Genomic DNA, 21836 nt, shown 5'->3' with positions numbered 1-21836 from the left:
TTTCATGTGATATTATCATTCATCATCTTCATCACATCCAATGCAGATGTTTCTCCTCCGGAAGCCTCGATAGACGTGATCAGCCACAACAGGAGCCAGTTTGTTCACTCTGAGATGTTCACCGTGAGCTGCCAGTTGCCCGACAACAACACCCAGTGGAAGATGATGAGGTTGGCCTTTACCTTGTATCAGTGTAGGCCTTGGCAAAAACGAGCCACAATTTCTGTAGCAGCAAGGCTACATTAATCTAAAAGTTCAAAACAAGATGTATTTTTATTTCCAGTATCCCACCAACAACGAGTTAGAATACAAGTTCCCCACTTACTGCGGCGAGGACACAGTCTGTGTAGGTTGGGTGCAGCAAGGACACATCTTGTGTAGGTTGGGTGCTGCAAGGACACATATTGTGTACGTGGGGTGCAGCAAGGACACATATTGTGTACGTGGGGTGCAGCAAGGACACATCTTGTGTAGGTTGGGTGCCGCAAGGACACATATTGTGTAGGTTGGGTGCAGCAAGGACACATATTGTGTACGTGGGGTGCAGCAAGGACACATCTTGTGTAGGTTGGGTGCAGCAAGGACACATCTTGTGTAGGTTGGGTGCTGCAAGGACACATATTGTGTACGTGGGGTGCAGCAAGGACACATCTTGTGTAGGTTGGGTGCAGCAAGGACACATCTTGTGTACGTTCAGTGCAGCAAGGACACATCTTGTGTACGTGGGGTGCAGCAAGGACACATCTTGTGTAGGTTGGGTGCAGCAGGACACTGCCTGTGTACGTTGGGTGCAGCAAGGACACATATTGTGTAGGTTGGGTGCAGCAAGGACACATCTTGTGTAGGTTGGGTGCTGCAAGGACACATCTTGTGTACGTTGGGTGCAGCAAGGACACATCTTGTGTACGTGGGGTGCAGCAAGGACACATCTTGTGTAGGTTGGGTGCAGCAAGGACACATCTTGTGTACGTTCGGTGCAGCAAGGACACTGCCTGTGTACGTGGGGTGCACACTTGAGGCCAAGTGTTTGGCCTGTCATTCTGCTAGCGTGACTAAAAACATCAGTCTTATCTTCACAGCTACGAGTTACAAAACACTCTTCTTCTGTTTTCCAAGCTTTAATAAGTGGGAAGGAAATATGATCGAGTGTCCCAATCAAGTGTCTTCAGACCGCCGCCTGTCCTGCACCAGCCGTTCTGAAAGTCCCTGGTCAGACATCCTGTACTGGTGCGAGAGTTCAACAGGGGAGAGGAGCAACGCCCTCAACATTACCACTACTGGTACACACCTTTAATCACATTTATTTAGATTTCAGATGTCTGTTAGTCATTAGCAGTTTCATTTAAAGAGAGATGTCCTCATAACTTCTCACATGGTTTGATGAAAATAAATGTTTGAGGCCCAAAGAGGCCAATTATCCAACATCTCACAAACCAACAGATCTGTGATCAGTGATCACCTGACGACGGATCAGATTTATCTGGTGAACGTTTGGAAGGGCTCAACTCCAAGTTTGGGAACCACTGGGCTAAACCAGCTAGTAAGCTATTAGATAGCAAGATATCACCTCCAGTAGTGTTGATAAGTCAAAATGTCTGAATTTGCTGTGTTTTCTCTGTACTGTAGCATAGAGCTGTGCGATATTACAATATATCGTAGTGCGATATAAAAATGTCTACCGTAGGATATAACCCTCTGTTGTTTATATCGTAATTTTAACTTGTAGGCTACTTGTTTAGCACTGTTGCTACACTAACGTTAACGTACACTATGGTTGTGTAAAGCACAACTCAATGTCGGAATGACCATTGGATATCCAAATTTTGAGTTCAAAACAAGTTCATTGTATGAAGGCGATGTAACTGCAGCAACGCTACTGCTTTGTGGTAGCATTTTTACGTCACCCGCAAGGACTCGTTTACGGCACCGGTCGCCCGGGAGTAAACAGAGGCAAAGCAGCATGGTGGAGATGGAGGAGAGCGCAATGGAAGACGAAAATAACGTTACTAGTTACGTTACATTGTGTGTCATTCATGGTCACGGAGACACTCATGAGAGCTGGATCACTGTTAAAGCTATGAAGACGCTCATACTCTGTATACAAACCCTACAGGGCAACGTTTTATAATACGGTCCTCGTAATAAGTGTTAGTTTATAGGTAATGGGGCCCTTTTAACTTCTTACAGATAGAATCTAATAGATGCGTGTGTGATAGATATAATAGATAGATTGACTGAGATAAATTTAATGTGTGAAAATGTCTTGAGTTCTGTGGAGCCACAGTACCTCCTAATGGGGAGTCCTGGTGTGATTGGGACAAACTTTCAAAGGACCTTTTCTTTAATACGTTTTTGATTATTACCAGTAGATGTCTTTAATATGCCCTGTTTAATATCGCAAATGATTAGTACATTACATTAATTTGTAGTGTGTCTCCTATATATGTATGGTGCCCCGTGTGAGGCCACTTAAAACCACAGTTCTCTGCATTAAATTAATGTGTACAGACAAACGTCGGTTGTAATAATCAAAACTTAAGCTGTTTTAATGTTGTTTGGCTGTCCACTGAGTGATTAATGCGATACTTAACTTTCTATTCTTCACTACATATACCTTGAATTGTATGTGAGCATAAACTTTCGCTGAGTCGTGTTTGTGCTGCTTAATATGAAATTAATGTGTACAGATGCTGCGTTGTAACCAGATCTGTGAGTTATAAAGAGCTTTCCAGCATCGCTGCATGTTTGAATTAATGTGTACAGATTCTGCATCATAACGCTGTGATTTATTTGCATGCATAAGTGTTGCTGTGCACTTTTAAAAATAAGTTTTTTAAAATTCAATTTTGAGACAGCGCCTCTGGTGGCCAACTCTGTTAAAATTACATTTTCGAAACAGTCCCTGGTGGCTGATATATAACATACTCTGCTGGCTGACTTGGTTAATTGAATTTGGTCTTTCAGTTTTAATCGACTGAAATTATAGACAGAGCCAAATCCCACACATCGATTGGCTAAATTGTATTACTGGAAACTGATATTGCAATACCTAATATAGTGAATTAATGTGTCGCATTATTCAGGCAAATCAAATAATTACGTTATAAATTACACATTTGATAACTTTAATCTAAATGAATATAATTTTGATATATGCTAGACGCATGCAAATCAAAGAATTAAGCTGTTAACTAAACATCCAAGTAGTTTTAATCGGAATCCACATTTAGATCAAAATACTTTGGCCTTTGTTATTAACACATTAGCTGTTAGGTCCTTCGAAATCCAAACACCTGCTCGTTTGTGAATTTCACACAAGTTTGAGTTAATTAACCAAGCCAACTCTACCTCTAATCGAAAATCAATTAGAATTTAAAATTTAAAATTTAAAAAGTAAAATAAAATAAAAAAAATAAAAAGATGAAATAGGACTCAGAAAAAACAACCACAAAACCCTTTAAAAACAACTTGATGAGATAGTGGAGTCCTTAACTAAGGCAAAAGACCGCATTAACCGACTTGAGTCTCAGTTTAAAGCACAAGAGGAGGAACTCCTCTGGCTTAATTGCAGAAAGGAAACTCAGAGCTCAAACAAATCCTTCACACCCAAGGGCAAGAGCTAGATAAAACAGAATATCATCTTGGAGAAGTAACTAAACATCTTAAAGCTACTGACAAAGACCTTGAAGAAGCAACAAAGAAAAATAAGGATCTAGAAATTAAGCTCAAAGTCTGGGACGGGGCCAGAGAAAGTGAAAGGAAATGTCTCCAAGACATGCAACAGGCACTAAAAGAAGCTAGAGACCAAGTTAACGAATCCCATCTTGAACAGATGGAGAAAGAGGCAGAGCTCGAAGAGGTTTAAAGGGAATTAAAGCATTCTCTTGAGTATAGTTCATTCCCAAAAGCACGTGCAGGTGCAAACTCTCATGAGGAAAGGAAAGAGAGCAGATTCCACAGGAACGCTCAATTAGGTATGTCCTCGCTGTGATCTATGTAACCCATAGATCCCGCTGTCCGCCCTCGGACTGAAAGGGACCTACATGACCGAGTTAAAAGGTCTTCCTCCCCCCAGCCTCTCCCACCTTCAAGCACGCAGTATTTGCATTGGCATTGGCATTCGCACTATTCCCAAGAAGATCACAGTAAACAAAGGCCAGAAAGAGCGGACATGTAAATGGGTCCATCGCAACCAGATGAAACCACACAAAACCCCATGGGACTTGACGGGATGCAAAACGTCTGTTAGGTCTTAAAGGATGATAAAACCCTGAAAGCACCTAAAAGCGCCAATTGAGAGTAGAAAAAAATTCTCGTATAGGTCAGTTCATCCATCCATCCATCCAGTTACCTGTGGGATGGGTTTCCCATATCTGATACTGGACGGCAGCATTATCAGTTCTTCTATCCTGTTGTCCCAGATACCAAATGAGTCCCAGGTGACCAGTACAAGTTCAAAAAATCCTTGATTTCTTTATATAGCTGGATTAGACCTTTCTGAAGACATTTTTATCCATGTTTAATCATATTTATTGTAAAAAGTACCATTGAATGGCATTAAACCAAATCTATAAATAAATGTTATTCCGACCCAAAACATCCTGCAGAATATATATAAGGAAAAAAACACACATGTCAGCTGTTGTTTCAGTGCAAACTAACCTTAACAGATTTACAGAATCTGAACCAGAATACTATGATGGGATTTAACTATGAATCACTGTCATGCCGAACACGGCCAAGAGGGTGTGAATGTTTTTGGCACCAAGCCAGAACCGGAAGAAGGAACGTAGAGTCTCTCTCTCTCTCTCTCTCTCTCTCTCTCTCTCTCTCCCTTTCTTCTTCTTCTTTCTACATTTATTTGTGTCTTATTTTTTAATTAAAACAAACTACAGTAACAATGATGGCAGTAACCTATTAGTAGTGACTCTAGTGAGGTAAGTATCCTGTTTCTTACGTTAAAATTGTCACTATAAGTAAGTGAAAGTGGTATGACGTAGCAAAAATGTCACTTATGCTAGCTAACGGGCTACATATTAATTATATCTTGCATTTATTCCAAAACATAAGTAAGAAGTGTCTGTCATTAAAATGATGATTGAACAGCTATAACTAAATCAGCAGAGCAGCAGAGCAGAGCAGCAGCAGCAGAGCAGCAGAGCAGAGCAGCAGCAGCAGAGCAGAGCGGACCAGCAGCCCACCGGACCAGCAGCCCAGCGGCCCAGCAGCCCACCGAACCAGCGGCCCAGCGGCCCAGCAGCCCAGCGGACCAACAGCCCAGCAGCCCAGCGGACCAACAGCCCAGCAGCCCAGCAGCCCAGCAGCCCAGCGGACCAGCGGACCAGCGGACCAACAGCCCAGCAGCCCAGCGGCCCAGCAGCCCAGCAGCCCAGCAGCCCAGCGGACCAACAGCCCAGCAGCCCAGCGGACCAACAGCCCAGCAGCCCAGCGGACCAACAGCCCAGCAGCCCAGCGGACCAACAGCCCAGCAGCCCAGCAGCCTAGCGGCTCCGGCCTGCTAGCTGTGTCAACCTAGCCTGCTAACCGTCTGAAAATCATATCCCTGCTCTACCAAAGACAATCATATTCCTGCTCTACTAAAAACAATCATATTCCTGCTCTACTAAAAACAATCATATTCCTGCTCTACTAAAGACAATCATACTCCTGCTCTACTAAAGACAATCATATTTCTGCTCTACTAAAGACACTGTTAACATGCAGTGCACACAAGGATCGTGTGTGCACACGCAAAAAGCAACAGCCATGGCTAACTTGGCTAACATGGCTAACAAACAAATCACCGACCTTAAGGAGGACATCCGTCGACTCTCCGAGGAACTGCAGGACAAACAGACCATGCTGACCTCCTGTTTGGACCTTGCACACGAACAATCAATGCACATTGCCTCGCTCAAAGCAGCCCTCCAGGATACTGTCCCATGGGATACCTCCACCTGTCCGCGGCCTTTCACCTCCTCAACACCCAGCCTTCAGTCATCCCGGGCCGAAATTGTTATCCGTGACAGAAAGAGAATCCAGGATGCGACTGCTTCTCCCCGCCTGAGCCTCTCCAACCGCTTCGAGGCCCTGGCCGACAACCCAGATCTTCGCCCGGTGCCGGGAGGCCCCGCCGCGTGCTCCCCGGCGCCCGTTGATGACGCAGAGCCTTCCTCTCCGCCGGCGCCCGCCGGCGCCCGGTGCCGCCGTGCTTCGGCCCCGGGCCACCGGCTCTCTTTCCGAACGACTGACCCTGCCTCTCGCCGCAAGTTCCTGAAGGAAGCCGTTCTCCGACGCTCCGGTGGCCTCCGCCATCACACGCTGCAGGCAGACTCTCCTCCTCCTGTGGCCGAAACGGACGACCCACCGCAACACCTGTCCGGCCGGGCCCTGCCACCGATCCTGCGGACGACACACGGCCCGGACGGTGGCTCGTCACCATCCCGCCCGGCCAGACCTCATCCTCGCCCACTTTTCCCACCTACCACCCTGATCATCGGTGACTCCATCACTAGGAATATCCGATTCTTCAATGCCACCACCTGCTGTTTCCCCGGCGCCACAGCCCCAAAAATTCTGGAAAAACTTCCTGGGCTGCTTCAGTCACTCCCATCCTCCATAACGCGCATAGTGGTGCACGTAGGGACCAACGACTTGGCCCGGGGCGCCTCCGAGCTCACCAAAAGGGATTTTACCTCCCTCCTGGACTTCTTGGGCACGTGTGGAAAGTCCGTATTCATCTCCGGTCCCATTCCCACAATTGGTCGCGGGGACGCGCGCTTCTCCAGATTGCTCCAGCTGGACTCCTGGCTCAAGCATGCCTGCTACGCTCGAGGTTTCAACTTCGCGGACAATTTTAATCTGTTTTGGAACCGCCCCTCCTTCTACAAGCCCGACGGCCTTCACCCAAACACCACTGGCAGTCGCATGCTTGCAGCCAACATACAACACACTGTACATTTTGCTCCACGAGACTGACTATTTACACCACACACCCCCTTCACCGACACTCTTCCTCATCCCTCGCCAGCAGAGGCACAGACCACTGTCCAGCTCACTAGCGCCCCCGTACGACCCAACCAGTCATTATCCCTCCCACCTGAAACATTCCCCATACAATCCATCATAACACAGAGACCACCCCGCCCATGCTGTACATCCAGGACTATGAAGAAAAACAACAACTTGCTCCCCATACACTGCACTCCTGCCACCCCCTCCTCGACTCAGATCCAAAAACACCTCAAACTGGTCCTACTCAACACCCGCTCTCTGACCAACAAAAGTGCCATCCTACATGAACTAATCACTGAAAATAAACTCGACCTCCTCTGTCTAACCGAAACCTGGCACAAACCTCTCGATTACCTCTCCCTAAATCAGACCACACCCACTGGCTACACCTACATTGACAAACCACGCCCTGACGGACGGGGTGGTGGCGTTGCTGCCATCTTCAAGAAAAATTTCCTTGCATCCACTATCTCCATCCCTCCTGCTCAGTCTTTCGAACATATTGCCCTCAAACTGCCTGGTCCCACCCCCCTGGTCATCACCATCATCTACCGTCCCCCCAAACCAAACCACTCCTTCCTCTCAGACCTCGCCGAATTCCTCACCCAGCTATCCGCCATATCCCCCTCAATTCTGCTGCTGGGTGATTTCAATATCCATATCGATGACCCTAACTCCAAAAGTGCAACAGACCTCCTGGAACTGCTTCATTGCCTTCAATTCACTCAGCATGTCAACTTCCCCACCCACTGTCGCGGCCACATCCTGGACCTAGTCTGCTCTGCCGGTCTCACCCTTCATAAACTCTCCAGCCTCAACCTACAGATCTCTGATCACCTGGCCATCATCATGGATTTCATCACCCCCCTGCGTCCCCCAAAACTCAAACGCAACATTACCTTCAGGAACATTAAATCCATCTCCCCCTCAGCTTTTTCTGACTTGCTGGCCAACACACTGTCCACCCCCCCTTTAACTTTTAACCCCACGGACCTGGTCAACCATTACAATGACACACTGTCCCTCTGCCTCAATAACCTGGCCCCCCTCAAAACCAAATCAGTCTCTTTCACCCACTCAGCTCCCTGGTACACTCCCCAACTCCGTCAAATGAAAATCCGTAAACGCCAGCTTGAAAGACTCTACAAGAAAACCGGTCTCACAGTCCATCTCAACATTTACACAGACCACCTCTCAGACTACAAAAACGCCCTCACTGCTGCACGGTCCACCTACTACTCTCAGCTTATTCACTCTGGCTCCAACAACCCCAAGACTCTCTTCTCCACCATCAACAAACTCCTCAAACCCTGCGACAACACCCTCACCTCCTTCACAGTCAACAAATGCAACTCCTTCCTGGCATCCTTTCAGTCTAAGATTGACACTATCTACAACCAACTAAGCACTCCCCCCCCCATGTCAGCCTCTCCACCTCTCACCCCCCCCACCACCACCACCACTACTCAACCTCTGTCACAGTTTACCCCTGTCTCTCCCCTGGAACTCCTCCCCATTATCACCAAGATAAAAAACTCGACTTCTGTTCTGGACCCTATCCCATCCTCCATCGTGAAATCCTGCCTCCCTACAATCTCCCCATTAATCGCCATCATTATTAACTCCTCCCTCTCCTCTGGCTCTGTCCCCGAATCCCTCAAACTGGCCGCTGTCACCCCCATCCTCAAAAAACCCGGCCTGGATCCTGACATCATCTCAAACTTCCGTCCCATCTCAAACCTCCCTTTCCTGTCAAAGATTCTGGAACGTGTTGTCGCCTCACAAATCCGAACCCACCTCCACTCTCATGAACTATACGAACCTTTTCAATCTGGATTTCGCCCCAAACACAGCACCGAAACCGCTCTCCTGAAAATTACCAATGACCTCCTCCTCTCTTCAGACTCCGGCCACCTCAGTATACTCATCCTCCTTGACCTCACTGCAGCCTTCGACACCATCAACCACTCCATCCTCCTGTCCCGCCTACAAACATTTCTCAACATCACTGGCTCCGCTCTCTCCTGGCTCAAATCCTACCTCTCAGACAGACAACAGTTCATCCATGTCAACAACTGCTCCTCCTCCACTGCCCCCCTGCTTCAAGGCGTCCCCCAGGGCTCAGTGCTCGGTCCACTCCTCTTCATCATCTATCTACTACCCCTTGGCTCCATCATCCGTCGGCATGGTCTCCATTTTCACTGCTATGCCGACGACATCCAACTCCACATCTCCACAAAATCCATCACCCCTGCCACCCACTCTACCCTCACAAACTGCCTGTCAGAACTACAATCTTGGCTGCAAAAAAACTTTCTCAAACTCAACAGTGACAAATCTGAAATCATACTCATTGGCCCAAAACATCTCACCACATCGACCCAGAACTTCACCCTCAGCTTTGACAACATCAACCTGTCTCCCTCTCCCTCCATCCGTAACCTTGGCATCATCATGGACAGTACTCTTTCATTCGAACAGCACATCAGCCGCCTCACCCAAACTGCTTTCTTCCATCTAAAAAACATTGCCCGCCTCCGCCCACTACTCTCCTTCTCTGCAGCTGAGACTCTCATCCACGCATTTATCACTTCAAGACTGGACTACTGCAACAGCATCCTCTATGGCTCATCTTCCAAAGTCCTCAATAAACTTCAATACATCCAAAACTCTGCTGCCCGCCTCCTCACCCACACCCGCTCCCGTGAACATATCACCCCCGTACTCCAAAACCTTCACTGGCTCCCTGTCCCTCACCGAATCAACTTCAAGCTCCTCCTACTCACCCATAAAGCCCTCCACAACCAGGCCCCTCCCTACCTCATGGACATGCTCCACCACCACACTCCTTCTCGAAACCTCAGATCCTCAGACGCTAACCTTCTCTCACCCCCCCTCAGGACCAAGCACCGTACCTGGGGGGATAGAGCCTTCTCCATTGCTGCCCCCTCCCTCTGGAACTCCCTCCCCAAACACATCCGTGACTGCCCAGACTCATCCACCTTCAAGTCATTACTCAAAACCCACCTCTTCAAACTCGCTTTTCATCTGCACCTGTAGCAGTTTGCTGTACTCAACCTGTTCTCCCAAAAACCTACACAGATCCATATCCTCATACACTGTTCTTTTTACTACATATTTCTCCTCTATCGCACTATGCACTTGAGTTTATGCACCATGCACTTGATTTTATGTATTCTTGTATGTATTCCATTCTTGTAAAGTGTCTTTGAGAGTTTTTAAAAGCGCTGTACAAATAAAATGTATTATTATTATTATTATTATAAATACATTATGTAGGTTACACCTATTCCTAATCCTTACTTCTATGTCAACAAGAATCACTGAAGTTAAATATTAATTACGTTTTTATCGAAATATTTCAAATAAAAGTAAGCTTTATGATTCATTTGAGTCTGAAACCATGTTGCCGTTCCACTTGCTGAATGAAGTCATCCTATATTTTGATCCACGTACAAAGCTTATTCATGACTTGATCCACATTAATGCTTTACTAAATTGGACTTTGCCCGAGGGTAAGAAAGATACGACACTACAACCACTAACAACGAATACAAAACAATCAGCCAGAAACCTGGGTGTTGTTTTCAGTCACCATCTGAACTTAAATCAACATATTAACAGTCCAGTTAGAACTTGTTATTTACAGATCACAATAATTGCCAAGGTCAAACCAGTGCGACCCAGAAACATAGTTGAACAACTCGTCCACACCCTCATTTTCTCCTGTCTAGATTACTGTAACTCATTATCACCTGTCTGAACAACACAGCAGCTGCCCGACTACAGTTAGTATAAAGTACAGCAGCCAGACTCCTGGTTACCCATCCATTACAAAACTCAATTCAAAATGTTACTGGTTACTGTTAAAGCCCTTAATAGTCTCCAATTGCTTAATTTGCCTTTCTTGTATTGTATGCAATTATATTCTGTGAAGCACCTTGTAACTTTGCTTTTGAAAGGTGCTATAGAAATAAAATGTATTATTATTATTATAAAGTAATCAGAGTAGTAACACAACTTTCTACAAAGTGCAGCTTAACCTCAAAGCACTTGTGTGTTCCAACAGATCACAGTTAACTCAGGATTAGTAGAAATGCAGTGTGGATCATATAGACCTGGCTGAGGTTAACCTGTGTTAACTATCTGTGTGTGAAAAGGAGCTAGATTACAATAATGTGGAGTTTCAGCTGTGTTTGTACCGTCGAAACACTTTGAGTCATATCTAGACGTGCCGTTCATTTGAAGTTGTACTTGGTTAACATGTTTTAATTTACAGAACCATTATCGCCCTTACCAAACCTGTGACTGCATTTTAAATCATCATTATTTATGTGTAAATTAAATTCCAGAGTTGTATTAGTGCTAATATTATTTAAGCGTTTTGTTTTTTTTGTAGCAACATCACACATATATTTTTTTCGTACATCTTTTCTTTCACAGAGAGAAAAGTAAACTTTTGATTAAATTTAATTTTGCATTAAAAAACGGATTATTAGGTGGTGATTTTGACTTAAAGTGGGCATATATTTATCCTATATTTTGACTAAATTAATTAGCTAAAACTAAAAAAACCTTTGCCAGCGACAGTCTTTGTAAATCATAACTAACATTTTAACATAAAGCATGTCTTCATCGGCACAAAAACTATGAAAATATGGTTTATTTTTTAACTGTTATTGCTTCATATTATTATTTGTCTGTTGAGGCACCAGTCTGAGTTCCACATTAGCAATTTCTTCATTATTCAGACATTTCTATAACTTCCAGTTGAATGCAGGTGGAATCACTGTACTGTTTAGTGTGACTCTGGAGCTCCCTCTACAGACCATCTGACAACACTGCACCTTGAAAAATAGTAGCTTATTACCCTTAATACAGCAGATATGTTTTAGTACTAACCATGTGAGCAGTGATTAGCAGCCTTATCTATCTACTGTGTCTCAGCCTGTTTCTTAACACTCCAAAAGCTGCTGTAGTGGAAACATTAAAGTGAAACTAAAGTTGTGTTACAGTGGCACTTGATGCTCAGGAGGAGGAACGCGACAACTGGCTGTAAACTGTGTGTTTGAAAAGAGAAGCAGATAATATTTTAAATTGTAATTTTTACAGGAAGATGAAGATGTTTGTGGTGTTTGTGGTCCTCGTGCACGGTAAGATAAACAGATGTGTTCTAGTTTGCAACTTGTATAAATGTATATATAATGTAATATAATGTGTAATGTATAAAGGAATCTGACAAATGGTTATCAGTGAACATGCAGAGGGACATCAGGCCATATTTCAACATAAATGAACATAGTTGATGAGCCTTTAGTTCCCGTTAGACAACAGCTAGCGTTAGCATTCAACCTCTTCCTAGCTAACAAGACTGTTTGATAGTGTGACGTGATATGATAGTAAAAGTGTAAATAAGTTGTCAGATATCAACACACATCTTAGACTGCTGCTGTAATTTAACCTCTCTACCTGTGTGACCTCACAGTTTCCCAGCATGCCTCAGCTGTGGAGCTGTATGAGGGGGAGGAGTTTGTCCTGCTGCCCTGTGAGTTTCCCACTTTTGACGTGGACGCCCCCTCAGTGGTGTGGAGTCGCTTGGATCTCCATCCTACAACCGTCCACAAGCGTCAGCAGGAAGGTGATGAGCTTGGAGAACAAAACCAGCTTTACAGCGGCCGAACATCCATGATGGCTGATGCTCTGGAAAGTGGAGACCTCAGCCTCAATCTGACAAAACTCCACCTCTCTGACAGCGGGAACTACACCTGCACCGTGAGAGGAGCCTTAGGAGACAAGCAGAGAGTGACGGATGTACAGCTGCAGGTCAAAGGTCAGCCACAATCCCTGAAACCAGCTGTAGATACAGGTCTGAGGTCAGTACTGTAGATAAAGGTCAAAGGTCATGTTCATTATGTTTCTGTTTCCCACAGAACGATTTCTATTTCCATCTTGGGCCACAGCTCTCCTGGTTCTCCTGGCTGTTGGTCTTATTGTTTTGGGGAGTCTTTTAGTATATTTTCTGCACTATTTCGTGTCAGGTACGTCACTTCTACTACACTACACAAAATGCCAATGGTTGTCATCTTTAGTCTTTTAGAGTAGAGTGTCGACAGTTAGTTCTGGGATTATAACAGAAGGATGGGACGATGAGCTCCTGTTACCATCACAGTTCCTGCTCCTATCTTTACAGCTGATGTTGTGGTTTGTTGTGCTCTCAGTCTACAAGGTGGAGGTGGATGAGGGGGCGGAGTCTGTCCAGCTCCCCTGCAAAACCATAATTCACCTGCCTGAGGACGTCACAGCCGAGTGGACGAACAGTTACGACACGAAGGTCCACGTGTATCAGAATGGCCTTCTGAATTACAAGCAGCAGCATGATCGTTACAGAGGCCGAACAGAGATGAAGAGAAACCTGCTGAAAACTGGAGACTTCAGTCTGACCCTGAAATACCTCACAGACAGAGACACAGACACCTACACCTGCACAGTCTACAACAGGACGAGGACCATCCTGATGAGGAAACAAGTGGAGCTCCTGGTCAAAGGTGAGTACTGCAAAACTGTCATCCATAAAGGACTTTTATATTGAACCAAAGCCACCTTTCCTGATCCCGTAAGTGTTTTAGTATCTAAACAAAAAACATGGGGGACTCAACCTCTGAGTGAAACAGAAGTTTAAATCTTCCTGGCTAATAAAAAATGCTGCCAACAAACAGAATCCAGGCAGTTTCCTTCTAAAAATCTCATCTCATCTCATCTTCTTCCACTTATCTGGGATCGGGTCATGGTGGCAGCCGGCTCAGTTGGGAGCTCCAGACCTCCTTCTCCCCAGCAACACTTTCCAGCTCCTCCAGGAGGATCCCGAGGCGTTCCCAGGCCAGATGAGATATGTAATCTCTCCAGCGGGTTCTGGGTCTGCCGCGGGGTCTCCTCCCAGTTGGACGTGACCGGAAAACCTGATCAGATGCCCGAACCACCTCAACTGGCTCCTCTCGACGCGAAGGAGCAGCGGCTCCACTCCGAGCTCCCTCCAGATGTCTGAGCTCCTCACCCTATCCCTAAGGCTGAGCCCAGCCACCCTATGGAGGAAACTCATTTCGGCTCCTTGTATCCATGATCTCGTTCTTTCGGTCACTACCCACAGCTCGTGGCCATAGGTGAGGGTTGGAACATAGATGGACCGGTAAATCACCACGACAGTCCGGTACAACGCCCACAATACTGCAGACGCTGCACCAAGCCGTCTGTCCACCTCATGCTCCATTCTCCCATCACTCGTGAACAAGACCCCAAGATACTTAAACTCCTTCGCTTGGGTCAGGAGCTCACTCCCCAACTGGAGGGGGCAATCCACCGTTTTCCGGCAAAGAACCATGGCCTCAGACATAGAGGTGCTGACCCTCATCCCGACTGCGTCACACTCAGCTGCGAACCACCCCAATGCCTGCTGGAGGTCACGGGCTGAGGAAGCCAACAGAACCACGTCGTCCGCAAAAAGCAAAGACGCAATTCTGAGGTTCCCATACCGGACACTCTCCTCACCATGGCTGCTCCTTGAGATCCCGTCCATGAATATCACAAACAGGATCGGAGAGAAGGGGCAGCCCTGGCGTCCAACACCCACTGCAAACGTATTCGACTTTGTGCCGAGTATACGGATACAACTCTCACTTTGGTCGTACAAGGACCGGATAGCTCATACCAACGGCCCCGGTACCCTATACTCCCTCAGTACCCCCCACAGTACTCCCCGGGGGACCCGGTCGTAGGCCTTCTCCAAGTCCACGAAACACATGAAGACTGGATGTGCAAACTCCCATGACCCCTCCAGCAAGCCTGCAAGGGTGAAGAGCTGATCCACTGTTCAACGGCCAGGGCGGAATCCGCATTGTTCCTCCTGAATCAGAGGTTCAATGATCGGACGGACCCTCCTCTCTAGCACCCTGGAATAAACTTTCCCAGGCAGGCTGAGCAGTGTGATACCCCGATAATTGGAGCACACCCTTCGGTCCCCCTTTTTGAAAATAGGAACCACCACCCAAGTCTGCCACTCCAGAGGTGCCGTCCCTGACCTCCACGCGACACTGAAAAGACGTGTCAGCCATGACAGCCCAACAATGTCCAGAGCCTTCAGCATCTCGGGGCGAATCTCATCCACCCCTGGCACCTTGCCACTGGGGAACTTCTTTCCCTTCGGTCCCCCTTTTTGAAAATAGGAACCACCACCCAAGTCTGCCACTCCAGAGGTACCGTCCCTGACCTCCACGCGACACTGAAAAGACGTGTCAGCCATGACAGCCCAACAATGTCCAGAGCCTTCAGCATCTCGGGGCGAATCTCATCCACCCCTGGCACCTTGCCACTGGGGAACTTCTTTCCCTTCGGTCCCCCTTTTTGAAAATAGGAACCACCACCCAAGTCTGCCACTCCAGAGGTACCGTCCCTGACCTCCACGCGACACTGAAAAGACGTGTCAGCCATGACAGCCCAACAATGTCCAGAGCCTTCAGCATCTCGGGGCGAATCTCATCCACCCCTGGCACCTTGCCACTGGGGAACTTCTTTCCCTTCGGTCCCCCTTTTTGAAAATAGGAACCACCACCCAAGTCTGCCACTCCAGAGGTACCGTCCCTGCCCTCCACGCGACACTGAAAAGACGTGTCAGCCATGACAGCCCAACAATGTCCAGAGCCTTCAGCATCTCGGGGCGAATCTCATCCACCCCTGGCACCTTGCCACTGGGGAACTTCTTTCCCTTCGGTCCCCCTTTTTGAAAATAGGAACCACCACCCAAGTCTGCCACTCCAGAGGTACCGTCCCTGACCTCCACGCGACACTGAAAAGACGTGTCAGCCATGACACCCCAACAATGTCCAGAGCCTTCAGCATCTCGGGGCGAATCTCATCCACCCCTGGCACCTTGCCACTGGGGAACTTCTTGACTACCTCAGTGACCTCTGCCAGGGATATGGACAAGTCTTCCTATGAGTCTTCAGACTCTGCCTCAGTTACATAGGACATGCTAGCCGCGTTCAGGAGGTCCTCAAAGTGTTCCTTCCACCGCCCGACGATATCCCCAGTCTGGTTCAGCAGGTCCCCTCCCCGACTGAAAACAGCCTGGGCTGAGGTCCGCTTCCCTTTTCTGAGTCGCCGGATGGTTTGCCAGAACTTCCTTGAGGCCGACCGAAAGTCCTTCTACATAGCCTCACCGAACTCCTCCCACACCCTGGTTTTTGCTTCAGCGACTGCCAAAGCTGCAGCCCTCCTGGCCTCCTGGTACTAGTCTGCTGTTTCAGGAGACCCCTGGGCCAGCCAAGCCTGAAAGGCCTCCTTCTTCAGCTTGACGGCTTCCTTCACCGCCGGTGTCCACCAGCAGGTCCTTAGGTTGCCGCCCCGACTGGCACCGATGACCATCTGACCACAGCTCTTGGTGGCTGCCTCTACAATGGAGGCTCTGAACATGGTCCAGGAGCCCCTTCCAGGACACCACCGAAGGACTCCAAGAAGGCCAGGTATTCTGAGCTGCCGTTCGATGCATACGCACGAACAACAGTCAGCCTTCCCCCTCAGCGACCTGCAGTCGCATGGAGGCGACCCTCTCGTCCCTCAGGGAGAACTCCAACACAGCGGCGCTCAGCCAGGGGCTTGTGAGTATCCCCACACCCGCCTGGCGCCTCTCACCCTGGGCAACTCCAGAAAAGGAGAGAGTCCAGCCCCTCTCAAGGAGTTTGGTTCCAGAACCGGTGCTGTGCGTGGAGGTGAGCCCAACTATATCTAGTTGGTACCGCTCTACCTCCCGCACCAGCTCTGGTTCCTTCCCCACCAGAGAGGTGACATTCCATGTACCGAGAGATAGTCTGCGAAGCCGGGGGTCAGGACGCCCAGGTCCCCCCCTTTGCCTGCTGCCCGATGTACATTGCACCCAACCCCATCGCTCTCCCCTGCGGGTGGTGAGTCCACAGGGGCGCGGCCCCATGTTGTTCCTTCGGGCTGAGCCCGGCCGGGCCCCACCGACCAAGGCCCGACCACCAGATGCTCGCCGGCGAGTTCCACCCCCGGGTCTGGCTCCAGGGGAGGGACCCGGTGCCCCCATACTGGGCGAGGTGCTCTTTCCCTGTAGCTGCCGATTCATAGGCTCTTCTTGAACCGCTCTTAGTCTGGTCCCTCCACTGAGACCAATTTGCCTTGGGAGACCATACCAGGAGCTAATGCCTCGGACAACATAGCTCCCAGGATCACAGGGACACACAAACCCCTCCACTACGGTAAGGTGGCGATTCTTCTGAGAAGCGTTCTAAACATATTTGTCAGAAACTTTTAATTGTTTATTAAAAACTCATTTGTATGCTACAGGTTTTATGTTAACAAATCACCATCTGTAAAAATCAGTCAGAGAACATTTGATGGGGTTCTCTTCCCCCAAAGACAAAATAAAATAAGATTCAAAGTGACCCTGATAGACTTATTACTTAAAAACATCAATAAATGTAAATGTCACCAGATGAAACATTACTGTGAAACACAACATCAGGTTTCTGTACAATGTTGTAATAATTCAATAAAGTTATTAAAACCTGCTTCTGCTGTCTGTACAGCTGATGTTGTGACTTGTTGTCCTCTCAGTCTGTCAGGTGGAGGTGGAGGAGGGGGTGGAGTCTGTCCAGCTGCCCTTCAAAACCACAGTTCACCTGCCTGATGATGTTAAAGTGGAGTGGATACGTAATTATCCCATACCCACAGTGACGGTCCAGGTGCATCAGAACGGCTCTGACCAGCCTGGAGAACAGAACCAGTTTTACAGAGACCGGACAGAGATGAACAAAGACCTGCTGGAAACTGGAGACTTAAGTCTGACCCTGAAAAACCCCAAACACACAGACACAGGGACATACAGGTGCAACGTCTACAACACCGACGGAGACATCATGAGAGGGAAAAAAGTACTGCTTGAAGTCAAAGGTCAGTATGAAGATGCAGGTCAGAGGTCAGTCCTTGTGGTTGTAGTCTGTGGTTGGTTGTTTGTCTCTGGTTGGTTGTTTGTCTATGTCCAACTGTCCTCTGTCTCCTCTGCAGGGAGAATTCAGATCACAGATGAAACAATCAACATCAGGAACAGAAGCAGCTCAACTGATCCAACTCCAACTGATTCTCTGATGGAGGATCAATCTGTTTGATTGGTCTGTTTGTCACTCTGACTATTGATCTGATGTGACTTTGGATCAGAGAGACAATGGAGGTGAAGGAGCTGATGGACGGTGGATGACAACATGAAGCTTTATCAGCTTCTTCTTCACTCTGACTCCTTCTGTATAATCACTATTGGTCACTATTGATCATCTGTGTGTGATGTCACATGTTGATCAGCTCTGTGATTTGGACTGAAACATGTTCTTGTTTTTTTTTAGACTTTCAGTGTCCCTGAAGGCCACTTGTTGCTGTTTTGATGTGAATGCCAAGGAATACAGTGTCATCAAGGATCAATAGCTGAATAGAGTGAATAAATAGATAGGTTGCACATGTTGACCAATAAGATGTACATGGTAAAAGGAATAAAATAAAATCATTATAAAGAATTTAAGAGACGAATAGCAGAGGGGATGACATGGCGTGTCAGCCAGGTGAGACATAGCGACGACCTGAGGGCAACAGAGGAAATTCACTTGCAAGCACGTGACCAGGAGAAGACAAAATGTTGTTTGCTTTCCTCAGAGTTTGTTGGTCACAAAAACTGGTCAGGTCCCTAAATTTCACTCCCGTGATCTTGGAACATGTTTTAATAATGCTGTACAAGCTGTTTTTATCTTTCTTCATATATATATATATATATATGAATTACATTGATACTCTATATAAGATTTATATATTTTCATTTTCTCTGATATATAACTTCTGTCTATTGTGTTATATGTTATATATATAGATATATAATGTATTCATATATCGTTTCTTCATTTTTCAGCTTATTAAAATAGCTGAGTAGTACTTTACTGCCACTATCTGCGTCTGCTTCTCTATCATATATTAGTGTTTATATATATGTATATATATATATTGTGTGTATTTTGCAAAATACCTATCATACATCACATATATCAGAATATTCTATTACTGTTAAGCCCAATATGAATATTAAAATATGCCAAACCATGTGTCCTGTATCATAGCTACATGTATGACGTTTGCAGTAAAAAAAACAAACGCTTGAAAATCAGTTTAGTATTCAACGAGTTATGATTGATTAAATGCCCTGACACTTCATGGCACCTGCCAAACAGATTACACTGAGTATTTTAGTTAAATATTGAATAAAACTAAACTAAGGGCCATTCCACTTCTTTATTAAGTTCTGAATGGAGCCATTTTGATCCATGTACAACTGAGCAGCTCCACCTAGTGGCTAATTAGCTAATTCCTGAATTGATCCACATATATATTTGATGACAGCAGAATACTACTTCCTGTCTAACTATGGTATTAAAGGTTTATTCCACCAAAATGCTAAAATAATTGTGATTCATTATTAAAGGTTGATTCCACCCAAATGCCAAAACAATTCTGATTCATGATATTATGCCAATATCATGAAAATATGCAGATTCAGACCCACATTTCTGGGACTGCAGTTCGAGGCCCCTTATGTTTTTGTGACTGCTGCAGTTTCAGGGCCGCATTTCTAGGACCCTAGGTTTTATAATATTGAAGGTCAAGGTCAAGGTGCACTTTATTATCCTCAAGGGGGCGGTTTGTTGCACAGCCAGCAGTACATCAATAAATTAAAAAGGTTTATTCCACCCAGTTGCTAAAATAATTGTGGCTCATTATTAAAGGTTAATTCCACCCAAATGCCAAAACAATTCTGATTCATATTTTCCCATTATCATCAAAATATGCTTCAACCTCTTAAAATGGCTCTAAAACATACCAGAATCATTTTACCTCACATTTTGTTTAGAAACATAGGACACAACTTTTGTGAACATCCTTTTTATTAAAACAAACAAAAGTTTTGATGCATGTCACACTTTATCGTCAAACTCCCTGCCTGGTAGAATCCCTAAAGGCCTCTACGACTCCTGAGAGAGAGAAAGATAGAGAGATGCAAGAAAACAGAGCAGAAATAATGTGTAATTACATGTAATTGACATATTCGACCCCCAGATTGTGAAGTAGGTAACAGCTCTACATACCAATTGAATGGTTTCCCTTCTTTCTTTAATTGTCGATCTATCCCTCTATTGAACTCCTCCACTTCACTGAAATAGTAAATGGACAACATAATCACTGCTGGGTTAACAGAAATATTGGAAACACTTAAAGGAACATTAATTAACATAACTACTTCTTAATTAAGGTATTAATATTATAAAAACAGTTGATAAAGATTTGTGTTAAAAAAATTACATTCTTACCTCTGATGATAAAGCTGACCAGTGAGGAAGACCTGCTCAGCCTCCTGCATGGACAGATTTTGCAGCACAGACAGGCCATATATGATGGCCTTCCAAAAGAGAATCGTTACTTTAAAAAATATATATAATTTAAATACACCGTTATACCAAATCTGAACAGCAAGCCATTATACACGGGTCCATACACAAGTAGCACCATTGTAGCTGTTTATTTAGGCTTTGAAAGTGCAGGAACACACACAAATACATTACATGGTTAGACCTACCTCTGGAAACAGAACACCTAAGATGAACTGGACTTCATCCGTGAAGCCCAGTTGTGTTGGTGTTCTGTACAAAACTGCCTTCAGAAAGGCAAAAAGGGTGTCCTGTTGTTCCTCACTGTCAAGGTAATCACCTGTGCAGCTAATTTGTTTGCTTGCCTTTATATTGTCTGACCTGCTTTGTGATTTTAAGAAATGCCTGAAGAAGATCAGTGAGATCGAAACGTTGCACTTGTACTTGCCATTAAAGTTACTTGGAGCTTTTAAACAGTATGTGGACATTACCTTTTTTTTGCTTTTGGCTCTTTATTGATCCAGCATCTGTATTCATTTTTTTTTGGATGTGCACACCCACCCTGTTTTGTCTTTTGATCTTACCTGGATGACCTTAATTTCTGTCCACAAAATCTCTAAATACAGTATAGAGTAACATAGGCTAAATGTAAATACTGATATGAACATACATGATTAGGAGCCGCTGGACGATCTTGAGGTCCATGATCATGGTCCATCAGGTGCTTGAGAAATTGAGCCCTGTTGATTATTGTTGCTTCGCAATAGCAGCAATGAAAGTGTGTTGTCTTTCGACAACATTAAGAAAAATGAACACAAATGTGAAATTGGTTCATGTTAGTTACTCATAGCCCAGAGAAATATAGGCTGAATATATGCATAGAGGAACTATAAGTAAAACTGAAAAGAAAACACGCATAATGCATTTATTATAATACCATATAATAATATTACATATAGAAAAATAATAAAATATGACCAGAGACTCATAAAGCATCCTATTTCTGAGTAGTATAGTTGTTTTTTTAAAATCAAAAAGACAAGATATGCTCTTAATAACAAAACAAAAAAATCACTGCTATATACATAGAGCATATTTACTGTACATGTAAATATAAAGTGTGCAGCTAATTCACATGACCTAACGATACACCTAAAATTATATGAACAATATTATAAAAGTCACACTTCCTTCCATTATTTATAATACCGAAGAGGGCGTCAGAACCCAGGAAAGAGACAGGAATACATGGGAAAACCGAGCAGGAAGCATCACGGTGACGGCGGAGTCAAATGTTTGACTCCGCCCACCTCGAGGTCTGCAGTCAGGGGCTTC

At 45.7% G+C, this 21836-nt stretch overlaps 1 protein-coding gene across 2 annotated transcripts; it reads left to right on the top strand.

Annotated features, from left to right (window-relative positions):
- Positions 1 to 1313: 1313 nt before the first annotated feature.
- LOC141003240 (butyrophilin-like protein 2) lies at positions 1314 to 20975 on the top strand. 2 transcript variants are annotated; one of them, XR_012179702.1, is made up of 7 exons: positions 1314 to 4937; positions 12148 to 12188; positions 12521 to 12865; positions 12966 to 13073; positions 13254 to 13580; positions 13830 to 17300; positions 17659 to 17747. XR_012179702.1 is itself a non-coding variant. In XM_073474534.1 (7 exons), the coding sequence occupies exons 1-7, from the start codon at positions 4753 to 4755 to the stop codon at positions 18207 to 18209; spliced, it is 1443 nt and encodes a 480-aa protein (XP_073330635.1). In that variant the 5' UTR covers positions 3121 to 4752; the 3' UTR covers positions 18210 to 20975. The 2 variants fall into 2 exon arrangements, 1 of the variants encoding a protein (XP_073330635.1); XM_073474534.1 differs by lacking the exon at positions 13830 to 17300 and adding an exon at positions 18109 to 20975 and having other exon boundaries at positions 3121 to 4937; positions 17659 to 17994.
- Positions 20976 to 21836: the final 861 nt, after the last annotated feature.

The sequence above is a fragment of the Pagrus major genome, chromosome 10 (genome assembly GCF_040436345.1).
Source record: "Pagrus major chromosome 10, Pma_NU_1.0".
NCBI lineage: Eukaryota > Metazoa > Chordata > Actinopteri > Spariformes > Sparidae > Pagrus > Pagrus major.
Note: the sequence above shows the minus strand (reverse complement) of the source record. Positions and strands in the feature narration are given on the sequence as shown.

What these genes read in the sequence shown, in the direction of transcription:
- LOC141003240 (XM_073474534.1), top strand. Translation starts at nt 4,753, where the DNA reads ATGTTTTTGGCACCAAGCCAGAACCGGAAGAAGGAACGTAGAGTCTCT. An exon ending in AGTGGAGCTCCTGGTCAAAG is followed by an intron (nt 13,581 to 17,658) that starts GTGAGTACTGCA and finishes TTGTCCTCTCAG; the next exon opens with TCTGTCAGGTGGAGGTGGAG. An exon ending in AGTACTGCTTGAAGTCAAAG is followed by an intron (nt 17,995 to 18,108) that starts GTCAGTATGAAG and finishes TCTCCTCTGCAG; the next exon opens with GGAGAATTCAGATCACAGAT.